Source organism: Heteronotia binoei, chromosome 21 (genome assembly GCF_032191835.1).
Source record: "Heteronotia binoei isolate CCM8104 ecotype False Entrance Well chromosome 21, APGP_CSIRO_Hbin_v1, whole genome shotgun sequence".
Taxonomy (NCBI): Eukaryota; Metazoa; Chordata; class Lepidosauria; order Squamata; family Gekkonidae; genus Heteronotia; species Heteronotia binoei.
Genome location: NC_083243.1, coordinates 91,082,140 through 91,106,590, shown reverse-complemented (window position 1 = coordinate 91,106,590; position 24,451 = coordinate 91,082,140). Strand labels below are relative to the sequence as shown.

The window sequence follows — 24,451 nt, the reverse complement described above, 5'->3', positions numbered from 1 at the left end:
GCTGAAGTTACATTGTGCAACCCCGAAATGCGATAAGTAATTAGCTGGCAATCGCGTAGAGGAGAAGATAGATTCTGTTATCATTTATTGTGCTGGAATTTGAATTCTGTGCCCCCCATGTGGGTCGACCAGTGAGATTGCATCCGTATGAAGACATTGATATGGACGCGTGAACATGGACTTGTAAGCTACTTACCTTACTGTGGATTTTGCACCATTAGAGACTTTTGCCTTAATAATAATAAATAAAATTAAGTAATTATTCTCTTCCATTCAGCAAGCCCACAGTTTTGTGATCTCATGGGTGTCAATCATGCGGGTTCAATGACGAGTCGAGGTTGATACAAAGACTACGTTTATTGATAGACCGATACTTTGGCTAAAGCCATTGCTTGAAAAGAATGAAACCGATACATTGATACACAACTTTTAAGACACACTTCAAAGGGATTCCAAAGGGGGGTGGAAGCAGGGGAGTGTTCACACATAGAATATCAAAACTACATACATTCCCAGGGCGTTATCAGGCATTCGGCCTTGCAATGCCCAGATGGCTCATCCTCCCAGAGGAGAATTCAGGGGAAGGTGCTGATTGCTTTGTTCACTCTAATTAAACAGTCATAAAGGAGAGGAAAGCCAGGAAAGAATAATAAACTAACAACATTTGATTCCCTGGGCTCTTTCCCAGGTCTGTTTCTAGTCAGGCCCTAAAACCATTAGTTATTGATCAGAATTAGCCATGCTTGACAATGGGCAGTTTACTCATGGGAGTTGCTGACTGTAACAATGTGCTGTATTTCAATTACCTTCAGACTAACACAGGAAAAGCAAAGTAAGGAACAGAGCAATCTAGGGGGTGGAGTTTTCTTCCATCCTATAATCAGTTTCTAGTTAACTCTTTACTGTTCTACTATACAAACAACTTCTGAAATGAATGCAAAACAAACACAGGGACTCTGCTCTTCCTTTTTCACGCACCAGGAAGAGCCACATGGCTCTGCCTGCTTGTCCCTGCCCCCTTGCAGCTTTCCTCAAGCTAAGATTTAAAGGTGTGCACATATTCCAAAGCACAGTTTGTAGCTTCTTTTAAACCTGCAGAGATGTAAATGCACATCATGGGTGGCAGCAGGGAGGAGCCTGCAAAACCAGGGGCTCCGCCACCCAAACCTGAGGACTAGCAAGCCTACTGATTGAATGGAATTTTCTTTAATATTATGAGGTTGTACTTCTTTATAATGTGACAAAAGATTTGGAAAACAGTTTTACTGACTGTGTTAGCCAGCTTATTACGGTGTGTGTTTGTTTGTGTTTCCTGTAATATGAACTGTGATTCCATGTTACTGTTTTTTCTAATTAACAGTATTGGCATCTGTTAGTGATTTAACATGTTGGTAATATTTGCTGTTTTCTTTAATATAAAGAATTAGAGTATATTTTCTCATTCTTCCACATCAGAAAAGCTAAAATTATTGGTTTCTTGTTTATTTACTTAGTACATTTTTATTCCAACCTCCCTCCAAGGAGCTCAGGCAGCATATATCATTTTACCTTCACAACAATCCTGCATGGTGTGTTAGGTTGAGAGACCAACTGGCCCTAAGGTCACCTAACCAGCTTCATGGTAGAATGGGAACCTGGATCTAACCACTGCACCTAGGTGACTCTTGGTGTATTCGGTAGATGCTGAAAAGATCTTGTGTGTCAATAACTTGGACTGGCATGTTTTTGGATTCCTTCCAGCATATATTTTCTTGGAATGAAAAATAAATATTGAAAAGAGTTATTTTTACATAAATAAAAATGTATGCATACCAGCAGTTTTTATATGTCCAGCCTGAGAAGCTGAACCTTGTATTATATCATTTGTAGCTATATTGAATAGCCAAGAACTAGATACATTGTTTGCTACTTGCATCCACCTTTAACCAGACCCTTCCTTTTATAAGTGACAGCATTATCATTTCACCACATAAACATAGCTGCTTACAAAAGTGGACGGAATTACATCATACTGCAATTCCTCTATGGGATACACATACTTTATGTAATCCCTATGGATCATAAATTCCAGATAGAATTTGTTGATCTCAGTCATAGAAGAATGTGGTCCAGTAAGACTGAGATCAACAAATGCAAGTAGAATTCGCGATCCATTGGAACTAAAAATGCATCATGGGTGGCTGATAGAGATACTCTAATAAATGACATGTTGTTTGCAGTAACACAACTTTAGAGGTTCTTCATATGCAAGTATCACTAAAGATTTGAAATTTGTGAGGAAAAGATCTATGTTTGGTAATGATCACTTTCTAGGTCTGATTTCTGTCATGTGCCTCCATTCTCTGTTAAAATAATGACTCATGATAAGACTGCTTATATATATTCTAGGCCCCAAAGTCCTTTAGATCACTATCAATTGCTAGAGATTGTTTACCAAACATATCTATGTAGAGAAATGTCTTATTTTTTAAAGTAGTGGAAGTTCTGAACTGTGCTTCATAAGATAAAGTTGTCTTTGTAGCTACTCTTATTATTTCTGTAAGGTGGGGGAATAGAAGGAATTAGTCCATAGACATTTCTAAGGTTTCCCTTCGGCACAAGGGAAGGAACATTTCTGCGGTTTCCCTTCGACACAAAAAAAAATTCTGAATATTTGTCATATGATCTCCTTCAGAAAACTTGTAGCAGTTCATGTGACCATATTGTTGATGGGCCAGAGCTTTTACTTTTGTAGAGTTCTTGAATTTTGAAGGAAATTAAATACTTTGAAGCAGGATTCCATGTTGTCATTGTAGTACTATTGTGCTACACTAGTTCAGTACTGTTATAAGAGATTCTCTTGTGGAATTACCTCCTTCTGTGTTCTTAATGGAATTGATGTATGAATCCACACTGAGATACTGTCCGTCATCTTAAAATTATTACTGTAATCTGTCATGGGAAATTGCAGTTGTTTTCCATTGCTAATTATTTTTCTATATGCATTTTTATTAAGGAAAAAGCTTTCAGCAGCAAAGAGAAGCCATGAAACAAACTATAGAAGAAGATAAAGAACCAGAAAAATCAGGTAAGCCAGTAGCACTGTACTGTCGAATATGTGGGGGAAGAGATTAAGAGCAATAAGCCAGAGAAATAAATTATACTAAGCAAAGCTTAAAAAAGTCTTCATTTTTTTTTAAGTTTATTATAAAAGGCGGGGGGAGGCTGGTGAATTCCGGGGGTGGTAGGAAAAGGGCAAAACACAAAATACAAGGAAAATACACAACAATAGCAGTACAGAGATGTTCAAATGGAAAGCAATACAGTTGAACTAGCCAAGCTAACATGCAACCTAGGCTGTAGCAGGTTCCTCAGAGCACGTGCAGAATTCCTTGTAGTAACAAGAAGTTGAAGGAGTTGTTAATTCCTACCTAATATCCTATGGACTCAGATTCCACTGAAAACTGAAGACAGGGAAAGTCCCAAAATGTCCAGATATTTATGGTAAATGGAATTGGACCTAAGCCGGCCTCCTTTCTAAGGGTGACAGTCAGCTTTAGTCAGTCCTATGCAAAGTTCCATCTGTGATGTCAGAGGCTTCTTACCAATCAGAGCCCTATAATATGCAGTCTTACATCCATCAGTCAGATAGGTGGTCTGGTCCCAACCAGAATGTCCTTTGTCCAAAAGGAATTAAGTCTGCCAGGATGCTCCAATGTGGAATGGGAATGAATGGGTCATTTTAATGTACCTCTCCAGGGCCCAAGATCCCAGACATTCTAGATGGCACTTCTGCCCTAGTAAGGTGTTAGGCTTTCTGTCACAATGCTGCCCATACCTGATCAGTGACTGCCCATACCTGATCATTTTCTGTTGTGATGCCCACTTTGTGGAATGGCTTACCTGAGGAGATCAAGCAGGTTCTCCCAATCCTGTCATTCTGTAGAATGTGTAAAAAGGAATTGCTTGGGAGGAGAGTATAAAAGGAAAAGGGACTGTAAAGTGGAAATTGTTCAGGAAGACACTCTTGCAAGGGAGCAAGAGTGTAGTTTATGGCGCTGTTTATTGTATGCATTTCTTGTTTTTACTGCATGGTATTCTGATTTCTGTAATCCAGTTTTTGCATGTCTTACATCATTTCTTATACTGTTTTTATTGAGTTGTTTTCTAACTTTGTAATCCTGTTGTGTTCAGTGCTTATTATTTGTCTTTTAGTGTTCTATTACATTGCTAAATTTTGTAATTGACTTTGCATCTCAGCAAGAAAGGTGTACTGTGAGCAAAGTAAATATATAAATGCTGTGCTAGAAAGGGCTCTTTGAATTTCAGAATGAGCCAGATAAAATATACCATTATATTGTCAATTGACTTCTGGGTCTGCTCGAGGATTTGAATTAGCATGGTGCCTTTCAGTTTTATTCTTTGTCATGGTGATGTTATCAAGGAATTCAATCATGATTAATAATGATAAAAAGAATGAATAATTAAATTTTGTAAAGAGAGATATTAACAATGGGCTGCTGGTAAGAGATCCACAGTATTGGTATGAAAAGCAAGTAAAAAGTGTTATGTTTGTGGCTGACATTTAATTTAACCAGTTGTGTGATACTTGGAAACAGTGTGAATGTCGTGTTCCAATTATTACAGCTGCCAACCAAGGAAATTTTGGTTATTATATTTGTACAACTTTGAATCTCATATTCATATTTTAAACTTCTAGGGAAACTTTGGTGTGCAAAGAAAAACAAAAAGAAACGGAAAAAAGTTCTGTATAATGCCAATAAAAATGATGGTAAGATATTTAAAATTATTTCAAGAGTTGTTGGTTTTTCCTACTTGAAGGATTGACTCCCACTAGTGTGTGGCATGATAGAGGTTTACAAGATTATGCATGGGATAGAGAAGATAGAGAAAGTATTTTTCTCCCTTTCTCAAAATACAAGAACACATGCAGTGAAATTGCTGAGCAGTTGGGTTAGAACAGATAAAAGGAAGTACTTCTTCACCCAAAGAGTGATTAACACATGGAATTCACTGCCACAGGAGGTGGTGGCAGCTGAAAGCATAGACGGCTTCAAGAGGGGATTGGATAAACATATGGAGCAGAGGTCCATCAGTGGCTATTAGCCACAAGGTATAGGTAGAACTCTCTGTCTGGGGCAGTGATGCTCTGTATTCTTGGTGCTTTGGGGGAGCAACAGTGGGAGGGCTTCATGTGTCCTGGTCCCACTGGTGGACCACTTGATGGCACCTGGTTTTTTGGCCACTGTGTGACAACAGAGTGTTGGACTGGATGGGCCATTGGCCTGATCCAACATGACTTTTCTTATGTTCTTCTGGCAAAAGCACATTCTGTTAGTGGGAGTAAAGAGCCTCGTCCAGCAGAAGGAAAAAGGTTTCTGGTAGTGGAATAGATCGGTATGATCCTGAGCAATAAAAAATGTAGTTCACTTGTTTCTGAAACTGGTATGTATTGCTTTTACAAGCTGGCAATTAAGAAATTTCACTTACAGCCCCATGAATTTTCTTTAGTGGAACTTAAAAGGATGTAACTCTGCCTTGGATTGCACTGTTGCTCACTTTAATACAAAACCTGATTCAGTACCTATAGTAATGTACTGTTGCTGCCTTCTCTTGATCTCTTGATCTTTCCTTCTTTTTCCTTTCTTTTCCTTCTTTCCCTTGTTCCGACTGACATACATCAAAGATATGTCTCTGAATTCATCATCTCCAAAGCACTTGTACTTATATCCAGTGTTCCCTCTAAGCTGCAGTGTCTTGTGAGCAAAAATTCTACTTTGTGAGCTACTGGTATTAAAGCTGTGAGCTATTAGCATTAAAGGAACAATATCAGTACACCCAGAGTCCAAAGCTTAGCAGTGAAAATAAAGAATTACTGTAGAAAACCACCATAGAAAAATAAGAAACTGCAGATTTATACCCCGCCCTTCTCTCTGAATCAGGGACTCAGAGTGACTTACAATATCCTTTATCTTCCTCCTCCGCAACAGACACCCTGTGAGGTGGGTGGGGCTGAGAGGGCTCTTACAGCAGCTGTCCTTTCAAAAGCAACTCCTGCGATAGCTATGGCTAACCCAAGGCTATTCCAGCAGCTGTAAGTGGAGGATTGGGGAATCAAACTATATACAAGTGGGTAAAAAACCTTGAGAAGTATATTTTCCAGACAACAGTTCAAGAAATAAGTTAGAGTTAAGATTCAATGGCAGGGAATTTTATTTTTCCAGACATTTTGTTGATTTTATTTGTGTGTTCCCACTGACTTGATTTTTAAATTTTTAATATGATTTATTTTACATTTGCTTGTGATTATGATTTTTATTATTATGAATCTTCATTTATTTGTACAATGCTGAGAGGCTGTGGGATACAAATACCTAAAATAAATAGGATGCCCTGAAAACTGTGTAAGATACATAAAATGCATGAAAGGAGTTCTAGAAATATAGTAGATCCAGAAGGAATGATGTGCCATTTTTGATTAAATTACCTGTGTGCACTCATGAGCTAAAATGCTTTCTGAGATGCTAGACTGAGTGGTGGTTTATATTCTTTTAATAGAAGTGTATTTTCATAACTAACTTATGAAAATCATTGCCACAAGATGCAATGATTATGGCTTCGATCTCACCTAGATTTCCTCAGGTGCAAGGTGAAATAGCATTTCAGGGTTTCTTTTGGGCATCCACAAGAGGGAGGAATCAGCAAAAAAATCACCCGCTCCCCTTGCACCCAAAGAAATCTAGGCAGGACCAAGATCATGTGTGTATGAAATGCCATATATTATAAAACCAAGGGAAAAGGAGAAAGTGATTATTGTTTAAATTAGAACTACCATCCAGATAGTGTTTATGGCCTGAAATTTTGCCTGATATTCTCAGAGACTCGAGAACAAGCTTGTATGAGTATGGATGTATAGTGCTTTCTCAGACTACTGTTATGTAATCCAGACATGAGAATCCTCTTAACTGAAGGTGCCAGTGATTGAGACCTTGTGCATGCAAAGGATGCGCCCTGTTTCTGAGTCACACTCCCTCCCTATTGAATGTCATAGTAATTATTGCTCACTTTGGAAAACATTCACATTTTATTTTGGTCTTTCTCTCTGAAGATTATGACAATGAGGAGATTTTGACTTATGAAGAAATGTCACTTTATCACCAACCCGCAAATAGGAAACGACCTATTGTCCTGATCGGTCCACAGAACTGTGGCCAGAATGAACTGCGGCAGAGGCTAATGAATAATGAAGCTGATCGGTTTGCTTCTGCAGTTCCTCGTAAGTTTGAAGCTTTGGATACATTGTCACTGGTCCTGTGTTCTAAAATTAAACCCCAACAGCAGTGGTAGGCAGCCAGCCCCAAGCACTTTAGCAGTACCTCAACTCATTTTGCTCAGCTTGTCAGTTTGATTCTCCAATGCTAGGGCTCAGGTTCTCCCAGTATGTCTGGCCAAGTGCACTCTCTCTCCCCCACTCTCTTTAGTTTGCTGAACACCAGGGTCTACACAGGGACACCCAGGCCATGTTTTCATTCATACTGACTTTTCCCCAAAGCAACTCAGCTGATTCTTCTCACCTCCATTTTATCTTTAAAACAATCAGCCTAGCTGAGTGTTTGACTGACCTAAGGTCATCCAGCAAACTTCCATGGCAAAGCAGGGACTTGAATCCGTGTACCCTAGTTCCTAATCCTACTTTTTAACCATTATATCACACTGCACCTTTGCCCTACCGCCTGACCATGTCACAATGTAAACGAAATCAAGAGCAGGTTATAACTTAGTAGGAATGGAAGCTGCTTTAATAGATTATTCACTAAACCAGTATGTGTGTGCTGTTGAAAATACTGTATTTTATAGGTATGAGGGTACTTTAAAGCAGGCTTTTTTTGTAGCAGGAACTCCTTTGCATATTAGGCCACACACCACTGATGTAGCCAATCCTCCTAAGAGCTTACAGGGCCTACTGTAAGCTCCTGGAGGATTGGCTACATTAGGGATGTGTGGCCTAATATGCAAAGGAGTTCCTGCTACAAAAAAAGCCTGCTTTAAAATAAAATCCTTTGTATAGCTGCTTTCCCAAGGATGTCAGTTAGTTACTAACAGCAGCTTGATTAAATACTCTTTTACATGGATACAGTTGTCATTCTTCATATACTTCAGGAGTTTCAGTTGCATATAACATTCCTTCCTTCATGTGATAACGTTTTTAGGAAGTATGTCTTTGCATGACTGGACATGTACTGTGCACCTTACAGAGACTTCTGTAACTATTTTTAACCCCCATTGGGGTTAAAACTTGCAAATCTTTCTGGATTAACAACTTTAAAGACTGGTATTCTTCATCTAACACAAGTATATTCTGCTGAGATTCAAGTAGGTGTTCCTTTCCCCTGTAAGGGTTGCAAATTAAAATAAAAATGCTTTCTACATTGTTTCCATCTCCAAAAATTGTCTTAATTTATTGTCTTGTTTTTTTGGGGGGGGGCACGGTGTTAGATACCACACGAAATAGGAGAGACAATGAAGTAGCTGGCCGAGATTACCATTTTGTGTCACGACAAGTATTTGAGGCTGACATAGCTGCTGGGAAGTTTATTGAGCATGGTGAATTTGAGAAGAATTTGTACGGCACCAGCATAGACTCTGTCCGGCAAGTGATCAATTCTGGAAAGATATGTCTCTTAAATCTTCATACACAGGTATCAGCAAAGTTTATTTATTTACAAAATTTATATCCTATCTTTCTGTTTTTACAAGGGCTGCCAAAGTGGCTGTTTAAACATTCTTGATAAAATACATTATAAAACCATAAAAATAATCCCCCCTCTCAAACATACTTCATTAAAACAATTTTACCAAGAGTTAAGGGACAACATGGAACCTTGTGGTGTAGCCCATAGGCTAAAGGCCAGGGGGCTTAACAGTAGTCCCCAGCACTGTTTTCTGAAACCTACTTTCCCAGTAGTATCAGAACCATCGCAGAACAATGCCGCCCAACCCCAGTCCAGATAAGCAGTCCAGCTGTAATTGTTGCATTGCGGTAGTTTAAAATAAACGTGTTGGTGAAGGATCTTCTTTCTAGAAATAGCTTTCATGCACTGATTGCCCTGTGAAATCACTCTGTTGAGCACAGTTGTTTTACCTCTGAGATTAGGTAATACAACAACAGACCTTTATAATTTCTCCTACACAGGCACGAAACTTGCATATTTATTGTCTGCTCTGTACATGTGCTATGGCTGTATGGAACATCTGTTTTTAGAATATAAATGCTAAATACTTCCTAATTTTGAAGATACTGTTTTATCGTGGGAGACTATTTGTAATTTTTCCTACCCATCACTGGATTTATTGGATAACAGGTTGAAAGACTATGCAGAGGTGGGAGTCCCTGCTGCTATGAATTCTCTTTATTACCAGTATTCAGCATAGTGAGTACTGGCAAGAGAGGTTGTGGAACTGGCTTAACATTGGCTTTCTCCATATTCTTGCAGCAGAGATATGGTTTCTGTCCTACATTAACCCTCACTAGCTGCTGCAGCTACCTTTGTAAAGTAGCAAGCTGCTTTGATAACGCAAATGAATTGCTGCCCTTTCTGGCTACCGTTGCCAACCCAAAAAGATCTTCAATTAGCTTCAAAAAATACTGAGGTTTGAGCATTGAAGAACCTCCAGAGTTTCAGCCTGAGTTATGTGTTGTGGACTAATATGTAGCCTGGAATAGTTAATTAGAACACACTTACATAGTTAAAACATATTTAACTGGATGCTGAGTAGTAGACATAGGGAGGCAGCATACCGCCGTGTATTAATAATGTCATCTGTGAAATTTAGTGAGAGTTAAAAGGCAGGATGGGATATTATGGGGGAAGAGGTGGTCAGTTAGCCCTGACCTTTTTGAGCCAGCATCAAAAATGTCTGTTTATTCCTTTATTATGCCTTGCCAAAAGGAAAATTGTGTGCATACTGCATCAGATTTGTAAATGTTAGTGTCTTTTTAAAAAAAGTAGAATTCTAATAAATAACTATTTAGTGGCCATACAGAAGCCTTTTTCTCATCAGGTCCATATATTTTAAAATTAGGTTTTTCTGACCTTTTGGTGGGAGAAGTTTATAGCACACTGAAAGTGCAAATCCTCTCACCAGCCTCGTCTTTGATCCATGCAAGTGATAAAGAATTGACTTACTTCTTGATTTCTGGGGCGGCTTTAAACTTAATGCAACAGCTGATTTACACCACAGTTAGTTGTAGCAGATATGTGAAGCATGAATGAGGGACATATATTCCTAACATATAGTAGACATGTGCCAGGAAACAATGACCACATGTGATTTTCAGGCATGTTCCTGAGTGCTTAGGTACTTATCTCCCCTTCACATTTTACGTGATTGTCTCAGCAAGCACCATCCTTCTGCAGTGTACAGCAGGAAATGGCTCTGGAAGGGGGTCACTGTACTTTCTTAGGCTTTTCCACAGTTGTGTTAGAAACTTCTTGGAATCTTTAACTTTTCAGCTGTTGTTTAAGAGAGTCCATGCGCCATATGCTGCTAACCACTAAATTGTGCCACTGTGTGAGAAACAGAAAACAACTCTACAAAAACACATTTGTAATAAATTGTCAAATTATTGCTTTCCACACCCTGCCGTGGTGTGTTGCATTATATTTTTTCTTTGCAAAAAAAAGAATAAGCCATGGTAGGGATGTGACATCTCCAAATTTAGAGTCTTGGGGATATTAAAAATAGTTAATTGTCTCAGTTCCTATATATAAATATATTAAAAATGGATAATGAAATTTTCTGATATGTCAGTTTCTGTTTCTTAGCTATGTGGTCCTCCCCATCCTGCCAGTGTCTAAACTATATGACATTTGGACAGATACATAAAAACGGCCTTCTTAACATCATGGTATTTTTTAAAAAACACCATTAGAAACTGCAATTTTTTGTTAACATAAGAAGTCCACCTTCATGTTTTCATGCCATGGCCAACCAGTTGCTCTGCCGGGCCAACAAACAGGGCACAGAAGATGAGGCTTTCTTCTCTTGATGTTGCCTCCAGTACTGGGTTCCAGAGGTTAGCATGCATAGTATATTTCTTACTACTTCATGCTGTTTAAGCTGAGTTCATTTTGGCAGTCACTTGTGTGGTCCAAAACAAAGTGTTTTTTTTTTCAAGATTGCAAGTAACTTGTCAAGCAAGTTTTTCTAAGCAGACATCTTGCACTGCAATTCCCATAAAAATTCACCAAGTATAATGTTGCAGTGCGGAAATTGTACTGGCACTGGATAATTGATATGAATAATGGAATACATTGTTCTGTGTGAAATGAGTAATTTTAATAAACGCAAATTACATTTCCCAACAGTCACTGAAGAGCTTACGTAATTCAGACTTGAAGCCATATATTATCTTCATTGCACCACCTTCCCAAGAGCGGCTTCGTGCATTACTGGCCAAAGAGGGCAAAAATCCAAAGGTAACATTCATGTTGTGTATCATTTCTGTTGCTGATGGTGAGCCTTGTTTGTAAGCCTTCCAAAGGTCGAAGTATGAATTTCTCTCTAAAGCACAATGCAATCCATTCTGTACCACCACCACCCCCAAATACTGATGCGCATTTTCTTCTACTACGCTTAGCTGGAACACACAACACTTAGTATAAGAGAGGCAGACAGGATTTCATGCTGAACCCTATGTCATAGCCATGCATATTGGCACTCCTGCTCCTATCAAGGGGTTCTGCAAATGGCTGCCTGTGCCAATTTTGAAACACATGCTGCATGTTGGTCATCCTTCTTTAGTATTTCTTTCTCTTTGTTAAAAAATATTCCACTTTCCCAGAACAATTTTTTAAAAGCTGCTCATAATACATTATTAATGTTTGTCGATGTAGTTGTGTGGGCTGTATGGATGATGTTCCTGCACTTCAAAAAATCTTGTCACAGGCAAAAATGTAGTCACAGGCAATTAGTTTAGTGGTCCTGGAGGCAGATGGACAATCCAATTCCTGTCATGACTCCTTAAACCAGTTTGCTAGTGCTCAGGCAGGCATTGCAATGCAGAGGAATCTTGCATCCAAATATGCATTAGCTTCAGACTCTTGTAATGGACACAGGTATTACAAGATAGGGAAGAGCCTCGTGGCGCAGAGTGGTAAAGCTGCAGTACTGCAGTCCAAAGCTCTGCTCACGACCTGAGTTCGATCCTGGCGGAAGCTGGGTTCAGGTAGCCAACTCCAGGTTGACTCAGCCTTCCATCCTCCGAGGTCAGTAAAATGAGTACCCAGCTTGCTGGGGAGAAAGTGTAGATGACTGGGGAAGGCAATGGCAAATAACCCAATAAAGAACTCTACCATGAAAACATCATGATGTGACGTCACCCCAGAGTTGGAAATGACTGGTGCTTGCATAGGGGACTACCTTTACCTTTTTGGTTGTTTTTAATACAAGATAACAATTTTTGTGTTTGGAACACATTATTCCAGCCTATGCTATTGGGTGACACTAGCCACAGTGTATTGTTGGAACTTTCTGTCTGGGGCAGTGATGCTCTGTATTCTTGGTGCTTGGGGGGCACAGTTGGAGGACTTCTAGCCCCCCTGGTGGACCTCCTGATGGTGCTTGTTTTGACCACTGTGTGACACCATGTTGGACTGGATGGGCCATTGGCCTGATCTAACATGGCTTCTTATGTTCTGGAGAACGGCTGCTGCCAGAGTAACAGATAAGTTGCAAGCCTCCCTGAGATGCCAAGGATGGAAGTAAATCTGTTTTTTTAGGCTGAGTGTAATTGTGAATGTAACTCTCTGCAAGCCAGGGTGAGTACCACTGGCTTAGATGTTTTTGGTCCATTATTGGAGTAGCAGGATGCAGTTTTTAAAAATTAGCTAACTACTACTCTGGGAAGCACATTCTGTCTAGAACAGGGGTAGGGAACGTTGGCTCTCCAGATGTTTTTTTGCCTATAACTCCCATTGGCCATGCTGGCTGGGGCTGATGGGAGTTGTAGGCAAAAAACATCTGGAGAGCCAACGTTCCCTACCCCTGGTCTAGAAGGAAGATACTATAGTGTAGCTGTTTCAATGTAAGCAGGGCTTTTTTTGTAGCAGGAACTCCTGCTCTTCCCCCTCCCCTCTTCTTACAGACCCACTATAAGCTCTTGGAGGATTGATTACATCGGGGGGGGGGGGGGTTAGCCTAATATGCAAAGGAGTTCCTGCTACAAAAAAAGCCCCCCCCCCCTTCTTACAGGCCCACTCTAAGCTCTTGGAGGATTGACTACATCGGGGGAGGGGGGCGTATAGCCTAATATGCAAAGGAGTTCCTGCTACAAAAAAAAACAACCCTGGATGTAAGGCTCAAACAAGGTCAATTATATAAATATTTTCCCTTGGCTCAAAGCAGCTGTGGGAACCTGCTGTCTGGATTGCAAATTCACATTGAGAGAGAGGGGTACTTAAGTGTTTTCAGCTACATTTTTTCATATCTATGGTGCTTCCTCTGAGCCTGTTTTTACTGCATGGGGGTGAGACAAAAAGCAGCCTGGAGAAGATTATTTGATGATGATAGAATAGGTGTCTCCTGCCCCATACAAATATCCAATTTAGATTTTATCTTCCTGCAGTGCTTCTTGGGTAACCACAACCAAACCTCACCAGTAAAAAAAAAGTCCAAGTATTACAGGTAGCTTGAAGCCTGGTGAGCAAATGCCATCTTGTAAATTGTGGAAACTTTTAGTCCCAGTTTGAATTGTCAAGAGATTGGAGACTTTGTTCCCTATTTTGAATATTCTGTTGTGGATAATCCCTTTCCTGAAGAAATTAACACTGAAACAGATGTATCAGCTGTTGTGAGGGATGTTCACCCCTGTGTTGTGGGGTGTTTTCACCTTGTTGGTATGGAAGAATGACATTGAAAAGATGACCATTCTCCAACAACAAAATTCCAACAAGAAAGCACTCCTGTATTGAATACGTTGATAAATATTTTTGCAGTTCTATTAGATCACACTGGAGTATCTCTGGTTTTATTTTGTATCACTTGGCATTAGTTTTTTTAAAGTACTATGTTGATAAGTTATTCATCTTCTTCGTGGTCTCTGTGCAGTCACACACATGGGTTATCCGTCTGGATCGAACCCGACCTCAGAGAATTCAAAGCAATCTTAAGCGTTAATTTTGGCACGCACTCCTCATTCTGGGGAGGAGGCATCCACTGCGCAGGCCTAGAACGGGAGGGAGGCGCTCCACCCACTCAGTTTCTTCTTTACCGCTGTCCTGGATACACCTACCTCGCTGCGCTCCGTTTTTTCTCTGCAATCTTCACCTTGCTCCTTGCATCCTCACTGCCCTTCACTCCAAATTTTCGATCTTCACCTCTCCGGTATTGTAAAAAAAAAAAAAAATTCTATATATCCTCCCTTATCTTTCTCTTTCCCCTTCCCCTTTCCACCCCCCTCTTCCCAGGCGGATGGAAGGGAAAGACAACAAAATCACTTTCAAAAGGTGTACTCAGCATGGGGCTAAGATTCCGTCAATAAACGGACATTCCTTGTACCTTTTCTGTCTGGGAGAGACCCATTGAACCGACATTTGCCTCCACTGTAGCCAGTTTGGGAAGCAGGCTAGAAAGAATCGCACAGCCAGGCTCAAAAGCCACCTTCTAGAGACATCTTTACGGCCTGTGATGTCTCAAGCTTCAGGATCCCAAATTTCGCCAACATCCCTAACTAACCAAAGGGAAGTGGCTCGACTGGCAGCTTCCGTGGCATCGGCTCCCAGCAAGCATAAGTCCGGGAAGCACTCCAAGAAGTCTGATGATTCCAAAAAGAAGCATCGTATGGAATCGACTTCTGGAAAACCATCGGATTCGACAGCCCACCGATTGAAGCCGAAGACAGATCATAGGTCTTCGGTCCCTAGGTCTCCCACTATGACCTCAGCATCGTACCTGACTGCTCCCACTTCAACCTCAATGCCAACGGCACCGACTCCAAAAAGAAATCGCCACCTTGCTGGACAAGGCGGCTATAGAACCAGTTCCACTGCAGTTCCATCACACAGGGTTCTACTCCCGTTACTTTCTGGTTCCAAAGAGGGACGGGGGTCAACATCCTATACTAGACCTGCGCAAACTCAATCAGCACATTCGTTACAAAAAATTCCGCATGATTACACTGCAGTCTATTCTACCAGATTCCAGAGCAGGCCTGGATGGCGTCAATAGACCTTCAAGACGCTTACTTCCACCTCACCATCAATCATTGGCACAGAAGATTTCTCAGGTTTGCCGTCGGAGACCAACATTACCAGTTTCGCTCCCTTCCGTTTGGTCTTTCGACAGCACCGAGAGTCTTCACAAAATGTATGGCGGTGGTGGCAGCCTCGCTACGACAACAGAAGATCTCCGTCTACCCCTACATAGACAATTAGCTTGTTGTGGCTTAGTCCAAAGAGCAACTCTAAAGGAACATTTCTACCATCCTGTCTCTCCTAGCCTCACTAGGTCTTCAGGTCAATCTAGCGAAATCCAACCTGACCCCTATGCAGAACATTCAGTTCATAGGAGCACACCTCTCAACTCTAGCACACAAGGCTTACCTTTCAATGGACAGAGTGCACCATATTCAATCCCTTGCCAGTACCATCATTATGCACCATACTCAAACAGCCTTCATCTTCCAACGCATGCTGGGTCTCATGGCAGCCACCACTTCCGTTCTATGCTTTGCAAGACTCCACATGCATCCTCTTCAACTGTGGTTTGTCCGGACATTTCATCCACATCGCCAATACCAAATGACCCTACTTACTGTTCCATCGTACATCCTACCATCTCTAGAATGCTGGTCTCTGGAACACCATCTCTTGACTGGAATGCCGTTCATACGGCCGACCCCGTCTGCCATTGTCACGATCGACGCTTCGAAGTGGGGATGGGGAGCCCACTTGGGAACGTTGACAGTTCAAGGTCAATGGACAGATTACGAAAGATCCCTCCACATCAACTGCCTAGAACTCTTGGCAGTTCACAGAGCTCTGAGATCTTTTCTGCCATCTCTTCATGGCCAACACATTCAGGTCACTTCAGACAATGTTGCCACTGTCTTCTACATCGTCCACCTCTGCAAACGTGTCATGTCCCTATGGCATTGGAGCATTGCTCACGACATATTTCTGACAGCTGTGCATCTACCTGAGTCCAGAATGTGAAGGCGGATGCACTAAGCCGACACCTAGTCAACGACCACGGATGGACCCTCAATCGCCAATACCTTCAGACAGTCTTCAAACATTTCAGAGTCCCAGAGATAGACGTCTTTGCCTCCGCGCACAACACCCAGTGTCCACGCTTCTACACTTGAGGTCCGGGAGATGCATTCCTCCACCTGTGGTCAGGACCACTTCATTACTTATTTCCACCAATTCCTCTCATCACAAGGTCACTCCAAAAAATCAAGCTAGATCGGACCAATTGTATCCTGATCACTCCATGGTGGCCCTGTCAACCTTGGTTCACCACTCTTCTTCTTCTGTCGAACAACGCATTCCTCCAATTTCCCAGAGTACGTGATTTACTCTACCAACAGGAAGGCAATGTCCTACACCACGACCCTGGTCTTCTAAAACTGACTGCTTGGAAGATCAGTTTTTGAATTTTTCCTCAGGATGTTCGCCAGGTCATGCTTAATGCTAGAAAACACTCCACTAGGAAATTGTACTCTCTGAAATGGAAACGTTTTTCAGCATATGCTACTCGTCATAACTTTCACCCTGAACTTTCCACTAAAGCCCAGATTTTGACGTATATGTTGTTCCTTTCTAATGCAGGGCTTATTCTTCTTTGAAAGTGCATCTGGCAGCCATCTCAGCTTTCCATCCACGCATTGAAGGGTGCACTGTTTTTTCCCACTCCGCGACTAAGGCATTTATGAAAGGAATCATACATATCCAACCTCCAATCCGTCAATTACACCCTACTTGGAGCTTGTCTCTCGTCTTAAGCCAACTTTTGAAACCACCTTTCGAGCCTATGGCGTCCATCCCCCTGCAACTTCTGTCATGGAAGACAGCATTGCTGGTGGCACTCGCATCAGGTAGCACTCGCGTCAGTGACATTTGTGCTTTCAGGGCAGATCCTCCATACACTATCTTTCACCATGATAGAGTAATATTACGCCCTGACCCATCCTTTTTACCCAAAGTCGTCTCACCGTTTCATCTAGGGAAACCGTCTACTTTACCTTCATTCTTTCAACATCCTAGCGATGATGGTCAGCGAGCCCTTCATAACCTGGATGTACGTAGAGCTCTTGCTTTCTACACCGAGCGAACATGTTCCTTCCGTAACGACAATAGACTTTTCGTAGCCTATAGAGCCCACAACCAAGGTTTCAGGATCTCAACACAAAGATTTTCTAAATGGGTTGTGGCGGCCATTACCTTGTGCTACCGACTGGCTAAGCAGCCTGTACCAGGACATTTACGAGCTCGTTCCACTCGAGCCGTTTCCACGTCATCAGCCTTCTGCAAGGGCGTCCCGATGGAAGATATATGTGCCGCTGCGGTTTGGTCTTCCCCATCTACGTTTGCCACGCACTACGCCTTAGACGTTCGTGCTCGGCATGACGCACCCTTCGGACAGGCTGTACTACGCTCCATTTTTGACTGACGTCCCCAGTCTTCTATTCTGTAAGTACATTCCTTGCTTTTTCATATGCTTAATTAACCTCTGCCTTCTTATTACAGATCCAGCACTCGCCTCCAGGCAGAATAGCTTGCCAGTCACCCATGTGTGGGACTGCACAGAGACCATGAAGAAGATGGACAGGTTTCTTACCTGTAATTGATGATCTTTGAGTGGTAATCTGTGCAGTCACACACGCCTGCCCAGCCTTCCCCGCTGCTGGTTGTTTTATTTCTCTACTTACTAGATTTCTCTATACAGCGGCTAGAAGAAACTGAGTGGGTGGAGCGCCTCCCTCCCATTCTAGGCATGCACAGTGGATGCCTCCTCCCCAGAACGAGGAGTGCATGCCAAAATTAACGCTTAAGATTGCTTTGAATTCTCCAAGGTCGGGTTCGATCCAGACGGATAACCCGTGTGTGTGACTGCACAGATGACCACTCCAAGATCATCAGTTACAGGTAAGAAATCTGTCCTTCACAATTTGTCACAATAGCCATCATGGTTCTCTTCAGTAACCTCCAGGTGGTGGCTGAGATCTCCCAGGATTACAACTGATTTCCAGGCAACACAGATCAGTTTACCTGTAGAAAATGGCCAGTTTAGAAGATGGACTTTATGGCATTGTACTCCATTGAAGTCCCTCCCCTCCCCAAACCCAGCCGTTTTCAGGCGGCACCCCAAAAATATCCAGGTATTTTCCAGCCCAGAGCTGGCAGCCCTAGCCTACCATAGGTACAATATCTTGCTTCCTCCAGATCAGTTTGCACAATGTGTGATTGCATTTGTATGTGTTTATGATGTGGGATCCCTAAATTGTCACTGAAAGAGCGTATTTACTTCTGTCCACTTTCAGCCTGAAGAATTACGAGAAATCATAGAAAAAACCAGAGAGATGGAACAAAATAATGGCCATTACTTTGATACTGCAATTGTTAACTCTGATATTGATAAAGCATATCAAGAACTACTTCGTTTAATCAACAAACTTGATACAGAACCTCAGTGGGTCCCATCCTCCTGGCTACGATAAAAAGAAGTCTTTGGCCAAGAGAAGACTGGCTCATCTCTGATGTTTGATAACGGGTTAAGCTCTTTCCCTCTGGGTATGTGATGGTCAGTGCAAAGAAATCAAGCAAACAGAACAGTTCTGGTGCAATTTAGGATATAAGAACTTTCACCATCTTTTGAGCAGACATGGACACTGAACAAGCCACTACCTTTTTAAAAATCATTTGAGTTAGCTTTTCAAGCAGCTGCTTTAAATTACATTTTCTGTTTAGAATTTTTCTTCAAAATTGACAGTTAAAGCAAGTTTTATATATGTACAATCCCCTGATTGTTATAAGTATTGGTTATTATTTAACACTTAACTTAATTGTCTTGTGGACATGCTTGTAGTTTGCAAACATACCTTTACAGAATTTGAATAGAGGAATTAATCTGAATTCTCTTTCAGTGGTATAAAGGGGCCACTTTGATCTGGGGTTGCCCTGCTAGGCTTGAATTTGTTACTGATAAAACATTCCATTATCTTGATAGCACTGCAGTTTTGAACAGAAAATATGTATAATGTAAATATTTCAACTTTTTTGTCTTGAATTATTTTGTAAATCAGATTTGATGACTTATTAAATAGCCCTAAATCTCACAGGACATGAATTCTATATATAAGCTGATATTTTAGATGTGATATTTTTAAACTTACTGGTTGGCAGCCACTGTTATCCCTGTAGAAAAATTTAGAAGGGAAAGAAAGGTTATATTTTTATGAAAATAGACATTCTTATATGGATTTTTAAAAAAAGGATTTGCTTCCTTATAATGTAAAATGTCTTTTATAACCAAGAAAACAGACTTTGGGATGATAAACATCAGAATATATTCTTGTATTTTTTTTACCCAGTTACAAAATGTCTCATGGCTGTTTGTCATATAGGTAGCTAATTGGAGTTATTTAAATCAAGTTATTACCCTTGGTACTGTAAAATAAAATTAATAGTGAGAGAATGTGAATGGCTAAATTAAAAATTTGGCATATTCTCTTTTGTAGAACCAGCATATCTCTACGTGCAATTGAAAATACCTTTGAAGGTCCCAATATTATGTTGATTACATTTATAAAACATCTGCCAAGTGTAGCTTGCTTTTTGAATTTTACTACTTTTGTTGCTTTTTTGGTGGCATCCTTGAATGTGAATATTAATAGTTTTCTTTTCAGTCATAGCTTATTTTTTTCTATACAGTCATACACTGGAAGTACTTCAACATATATGAATAGAATAGTGAAGGATTTAGTTGTCTTTCCATATTTCATTTTTTTTTGTAAAAGGTTCAATTGAACAAATTTACAAGATTGATAACTTTTCATTTTCACAGCTGAACATATTATTCATTGGTGCATGGAGTATGTGAAAAGCTTCATTTTTACTTAAATGGATTGGAAGAATTTCATAAATGAAGCTATGCCCTCACTGTAGAGGAGAAGGAAGAGAAATTTAGGAGAACCCAGAGGCTCTACTCCTGTGTATGCTATACACAAAAAGTTTTTACACTGCAACAAATTTATAGAGAGATCACAAAATCACTCAGATGTGCCTCCATCCAATAAAGCCTTTTGGGTAGGAGAAAGAAATAATATAGAATAAGCTGTGTCACTAGAAAGCCTGCAAGTAATTGTTTGCTTGGAATGCCAGGTGAAAAGAGGAGCATGTTGGTGTGGGGTTTCTTTAGTCATGAGCATTAAGACATCGTGGGCCAGTGCAGATATAATTTAAAAATCAGGAATGGGCTGTGGGGGCTTAACCATATCATTCCCTAAACAATAGGTAAGGCAAGTCTATGAACTGACATTTGAAACTGATTACAACCTTTTTCTGATTAGAGATTAATCATGGTTAAAATTAATACAGACATGAAAATGTGTATTTAACGTTAGTGGAATTTGTGCACAAGAGTATGCCTAGTCAGGGTGCAAAATGTTATATTTCTTATCATTTCCTTAGAATTACGAAGTATTGGTTGTCCCTCATTTAAGAGGCATAGTTCTAATTCGTGAGATATAAATTTCTAATTACTTCAGTAGCCTTGAGAAAAAAAAAATCTGAAAACTTTTTTGATATTGTAGGTTAAATGTGACATTATCACTTAAATCTTGATTGTAATCAAAGGTAAAATGCTGCAATTGGTATCCCACACCATCAGTATGTTAAGCAATAAAACTCATTTTATTTCTTTGATTACTGTTTTTTGAATTCTTGATATGGTTTAAAATTTAATTGGAATATAGTCTTTGAATGAACAAACTACAAAGTGTATTTGCTGTTCTTTGCCTTTGTTTGGCCTAAACATTCATATTGAGCTCAGGTTATAGAAGTGCAACACTGGTAGGCTGCAGTGAAGTCTTAAGGAAGACCAATATAATTGAATCAAAATGCATCAATCCTTCTGCTGAAGTGTACATGATAAAAGAGTGTTTTCTTACCTTGTCATGGGAGAAGAATGTGCTTGTATAAGGGAAGTAAATAAGAAATGTGTTCCTATGCCCTATGGTATTCCACATCACAAAGAGCAAAAAAGTTGGTAAAACTTTGTTCTAGATAGATTACTTCCTTTGCTAATGGGTCTCTGTTGACAATACATGAATGTAATTGTGTTTAAATAGGATGACTTAACAAAAGGCATAAAAACTTGACTTATGGTAGCCCTAGGTTGTAGCTTGATACCACGTACTCTATTTTGAGATGTTAAGAACTGCACACTAATGTAAAGATGTAAAATATTTCTCAGCATCAAATAAATCACTGTAACTTTATCTGTTATGCTAAATGTGTTTTCCCTTGTACTAGGATTACTCCAAAGTATGTATCTGTATTGCTGTGGTCATTGTACCAGCCAGTGGCGACAAATGATGCATACAACTGTTTAGACACTGCTTCCTTTACTGATCCTGCAGCAGAGGCAAATGGCTACAACACAGCTACAACGTGAAACCAAAGTAGGACCTTCCTTACAAGAAAGATAAATTGTAACAAAAGATGCAGCTATAACTGGTATTTAATAGGGTTGCAAGGCTGCAGTACCTGATTTTGACTGTGAACACAAAGCAGGTGTACAAGCACTTCTAGTGGAGTCTAAGAATAGCTGAAAGCACTGCAGAAGCAAAGGTTCCAATTCTTCTGTGGCCAAAGAAATGAAATGGTTGGATAAATTGAATTGGAAATGATTCTGCTTCATGCACATATTCAGTGATCAAACATGAGCTGTTTTCCATAATAGAAGAACCCTTAGATTAAATCCAGAGTCTAGATCACAGAGTAATACACCAAATGAAGAACCACATCATAAATAAGCATCACTGCAGGTCTGGAACCGTATCTCAGTGAATCACTGCTCTTGCTTCAGCACAGATGTTCACAGCTATTCAAATAGAAGATCTTCATCCTTGTCTTCTGCAAGCAAATTGGCAGGTTCATGCTCTCCAGCAGCCCTTCGTAACTCTTGTTCTTTTTCATTCTTCTCTTTTATTATTTTTTTCTTTTCCTGGATCTTTTTTAACCTTAGAATAAATAATTCATATAATTGATATTTCTGGTACTTTCTGGTACATACGAACATTCACTACTGGCTTTTATGCAGAATATGCCCAACTTTAAAACAATTCTTAGAAAATGTTTTGAGTTTAAAATAATACCATATAGAAATTGAAATATTTCAAAACCAGCTCTCAATCTATTTCACCTGTGATGCATGAGTAATAAAACTATAATTCATAAAAGCCCATTATTGTCTTTTCTATTGCCATTGATACGTTACAACAAAAATGGTCTGAAGCTCCAGCAACTGAGTAGTGAGCTAAAACAGGAGAATAGCTGAATGTTTTATGAACATTTACTCTCCTGAAAAAAGCTCCCCCGCCCATTCAGCTGATTTTTTCAAATGATAAAATATACAACAGCAAAACACTTTCCAAGCTATAGAAGTTTTCCAATAGAATTTTATAGCTCTAAGGGTAAATAAAATCAATATAGTCTATTCTTAAAGGCAAACAACAATACTGCAATACTAAAGGTGTGTGGAAAAACAGTCAGTTAGGTAATCAAATTTGTTCCAGAGTAATTCCTTTGAGACTCTCTCCACTCATATCCACTCAATGTTCCATACAGGTAAGTCTCATTTTTTTGCTGAAATCAATCCATAATACCCCACTGACTGTAAACAAGAAGGGAGTGTCTCCGTGTTCAATAGATATCTCCAGACAGAATAGGATCCAAAGAATAACACTTTCCTCCTCAACGCGTTTGTCGACTATACTTTTATGTGTGTTTCAGGGCTGTCCACAGCAACCCAAACTTTATCAAGAGCCTTATACTCCTTCCTGCACACCACTACGCCATTCTTAAAGTTTGATTTACTTTTTAACAGTTAGGTGGACAAGAACATCACTAGGAAATACATGTCTTTTTGTTTTTCCTAGACTTATAGCAAAAGCAATTAACAGGCAACTTCTATTACCTTTTATTGGTTTCCCATGCAAATGCTATACAGACCAAATGGTCTTCCAATTTATCACACTATTTTGCCATCTGATCCTAACTTTGTATCAGTTTACACTCTTAACCCACCAGGTATATGTATTTCAGCTCACTACCCCATCTCCTCGTCTGAAGAAGTGTGCATGCATACAAAAGCTTACATTCTGAATAAAACTTCGTTGGGTCTTAAAGGTGCTACTTGACTCCTACTCTGTTCATAACTAAGTTTGCCTTCAGTGGTGATGTCATCTAGCCAAATCTAATCAGGTAAGTGCTGGCCTTAGTATTTATTGAATGGCAGGGTTACGCACAAGCTGGTGTCTCCCCACAACAACTCACAGGATTGGCCAGTAAAGTTTCAAACTATTGTTATTTTAATACCTTCAACAAACCAGAGCTCTTACTCAATATTGTTAACTACCATTCTGCACCACACATGCCAGACTTTGCCAATCAATAACCTTTTAAAAATTAGCTAACCACTTGGCAAAACAGTACTGACTAGGGGGCTAAATGAGTCAGGAATTATTTGCATATACCACCAAACACCCAATTTAGCTGTTTCAAGGCTTTGGAGTGGCTAGCCAGCTACTTCACTGAATCTTCCTACAGACAGTCTCACTGGTACAGGATCATGTAAAGAAGAAGCAGGGTGAACCAGGATGCAAATTGATACAGCCAACAATCTTTAATGATCTCCAAGACCATAATAACTGGTGTCAGCTACTGTTGGATAATGTTCATCTATAACCCTGTTCACTCTAATACTTCTCTACATAAACCTGTATCTGTGGATGCTTAAGAGGGACCACTTGAAAAATGCAGCTAGCACACTCTAAAAGTAGTAGTACAGTTCAGCAGTACTTCCTAGAATCAAATTACTCTTTCATTATTACAGATTTCACTGTGTTCTTGAGGAAATTCCGATTGTTAACAAACCAGACTTAAAATGTTCATAAGACTGGATACAAATACAGGTTCAATCTTTTTGAATGAAAAGACTGCCAACTCACCTGTAGAATTCTTCCCGCTCCCTCTCATCCAGCTCAGTGATTATATAAGAAAGTGTACGTTCAATCCTGGGAATGATCACTATGAAAATAAATTAACAAACATGATTTATGTAGTCATGCAAAATGTTATCCTGGTGAGTAACACATAAAAAATGTACTGATGAAAACAACTTTTTGTTAGAATCCTAATAGCTTTGCATTCTGACTTCAAACATG

The 24,451-nt window shown here is 40.0% G+C and overlaps 2 protein-coding genes across 2 annotated transcripts in view; one reads left to right on the top strand and one right to left on the bottom strand.

Moving 5' to 3' along the window:
• LOC132590107 (protein PALS1) overlaps positions 1–21,502 on the top strand; it is a 136,374-nt gene extending 114,872 nt beyond the window's left edge. Inside the window, exons 10-15 of the mRNA XM_060262962.1 lie at positions 2,996–3,067; positions 4,700–4,771; positions 7,109–7,276; positions 8,497–8,699; positions 11,370–11,480; positions 18,545–21,502. Coding sequence (XP_060118945.1) covers positions 2,996–3,067; positions 4,700–4,771; positions 7,109–7,276; positions 8,497–8,699; positions 11,370–11,480; positions 18,545–18,721 — 803 coding nt within the window. The 3' untranslated portion in view covers positions 18,722–21,502. The remainder of the gene's footprint in view (positions 1–2,995; positions 3,068–4,699; positions 4,772–7,108; positions 7,277–8,496; positions 8,700–11,369; positions 11,481–18,544) is intronic.
• LOC132590108 (V-type proton ATPase subunit D) overlaps positions 19,492–24,451 on the bottom strand; it is a 28,394-nt gene continuing 23,434 nt past the window's right edge. Inside the window, exons 8-9 of the mRNA XM_060262963.1 lie at positions 24,236–24,314; positions 19,492–22,246 (exon numbers count right to left, since the gene is read on the bottom strand). Of these exons, the coding sequence (XP_060118946.1) occupies positions 22,108–22,246; positions 24,236–24,314 (218 nt within the window). The 3' untranslated portion in view covers positions 19,492–22,107. The remainder of the gene's footprint in view (positions 22,247–24,235; positions 24,315–24,451) is intronic.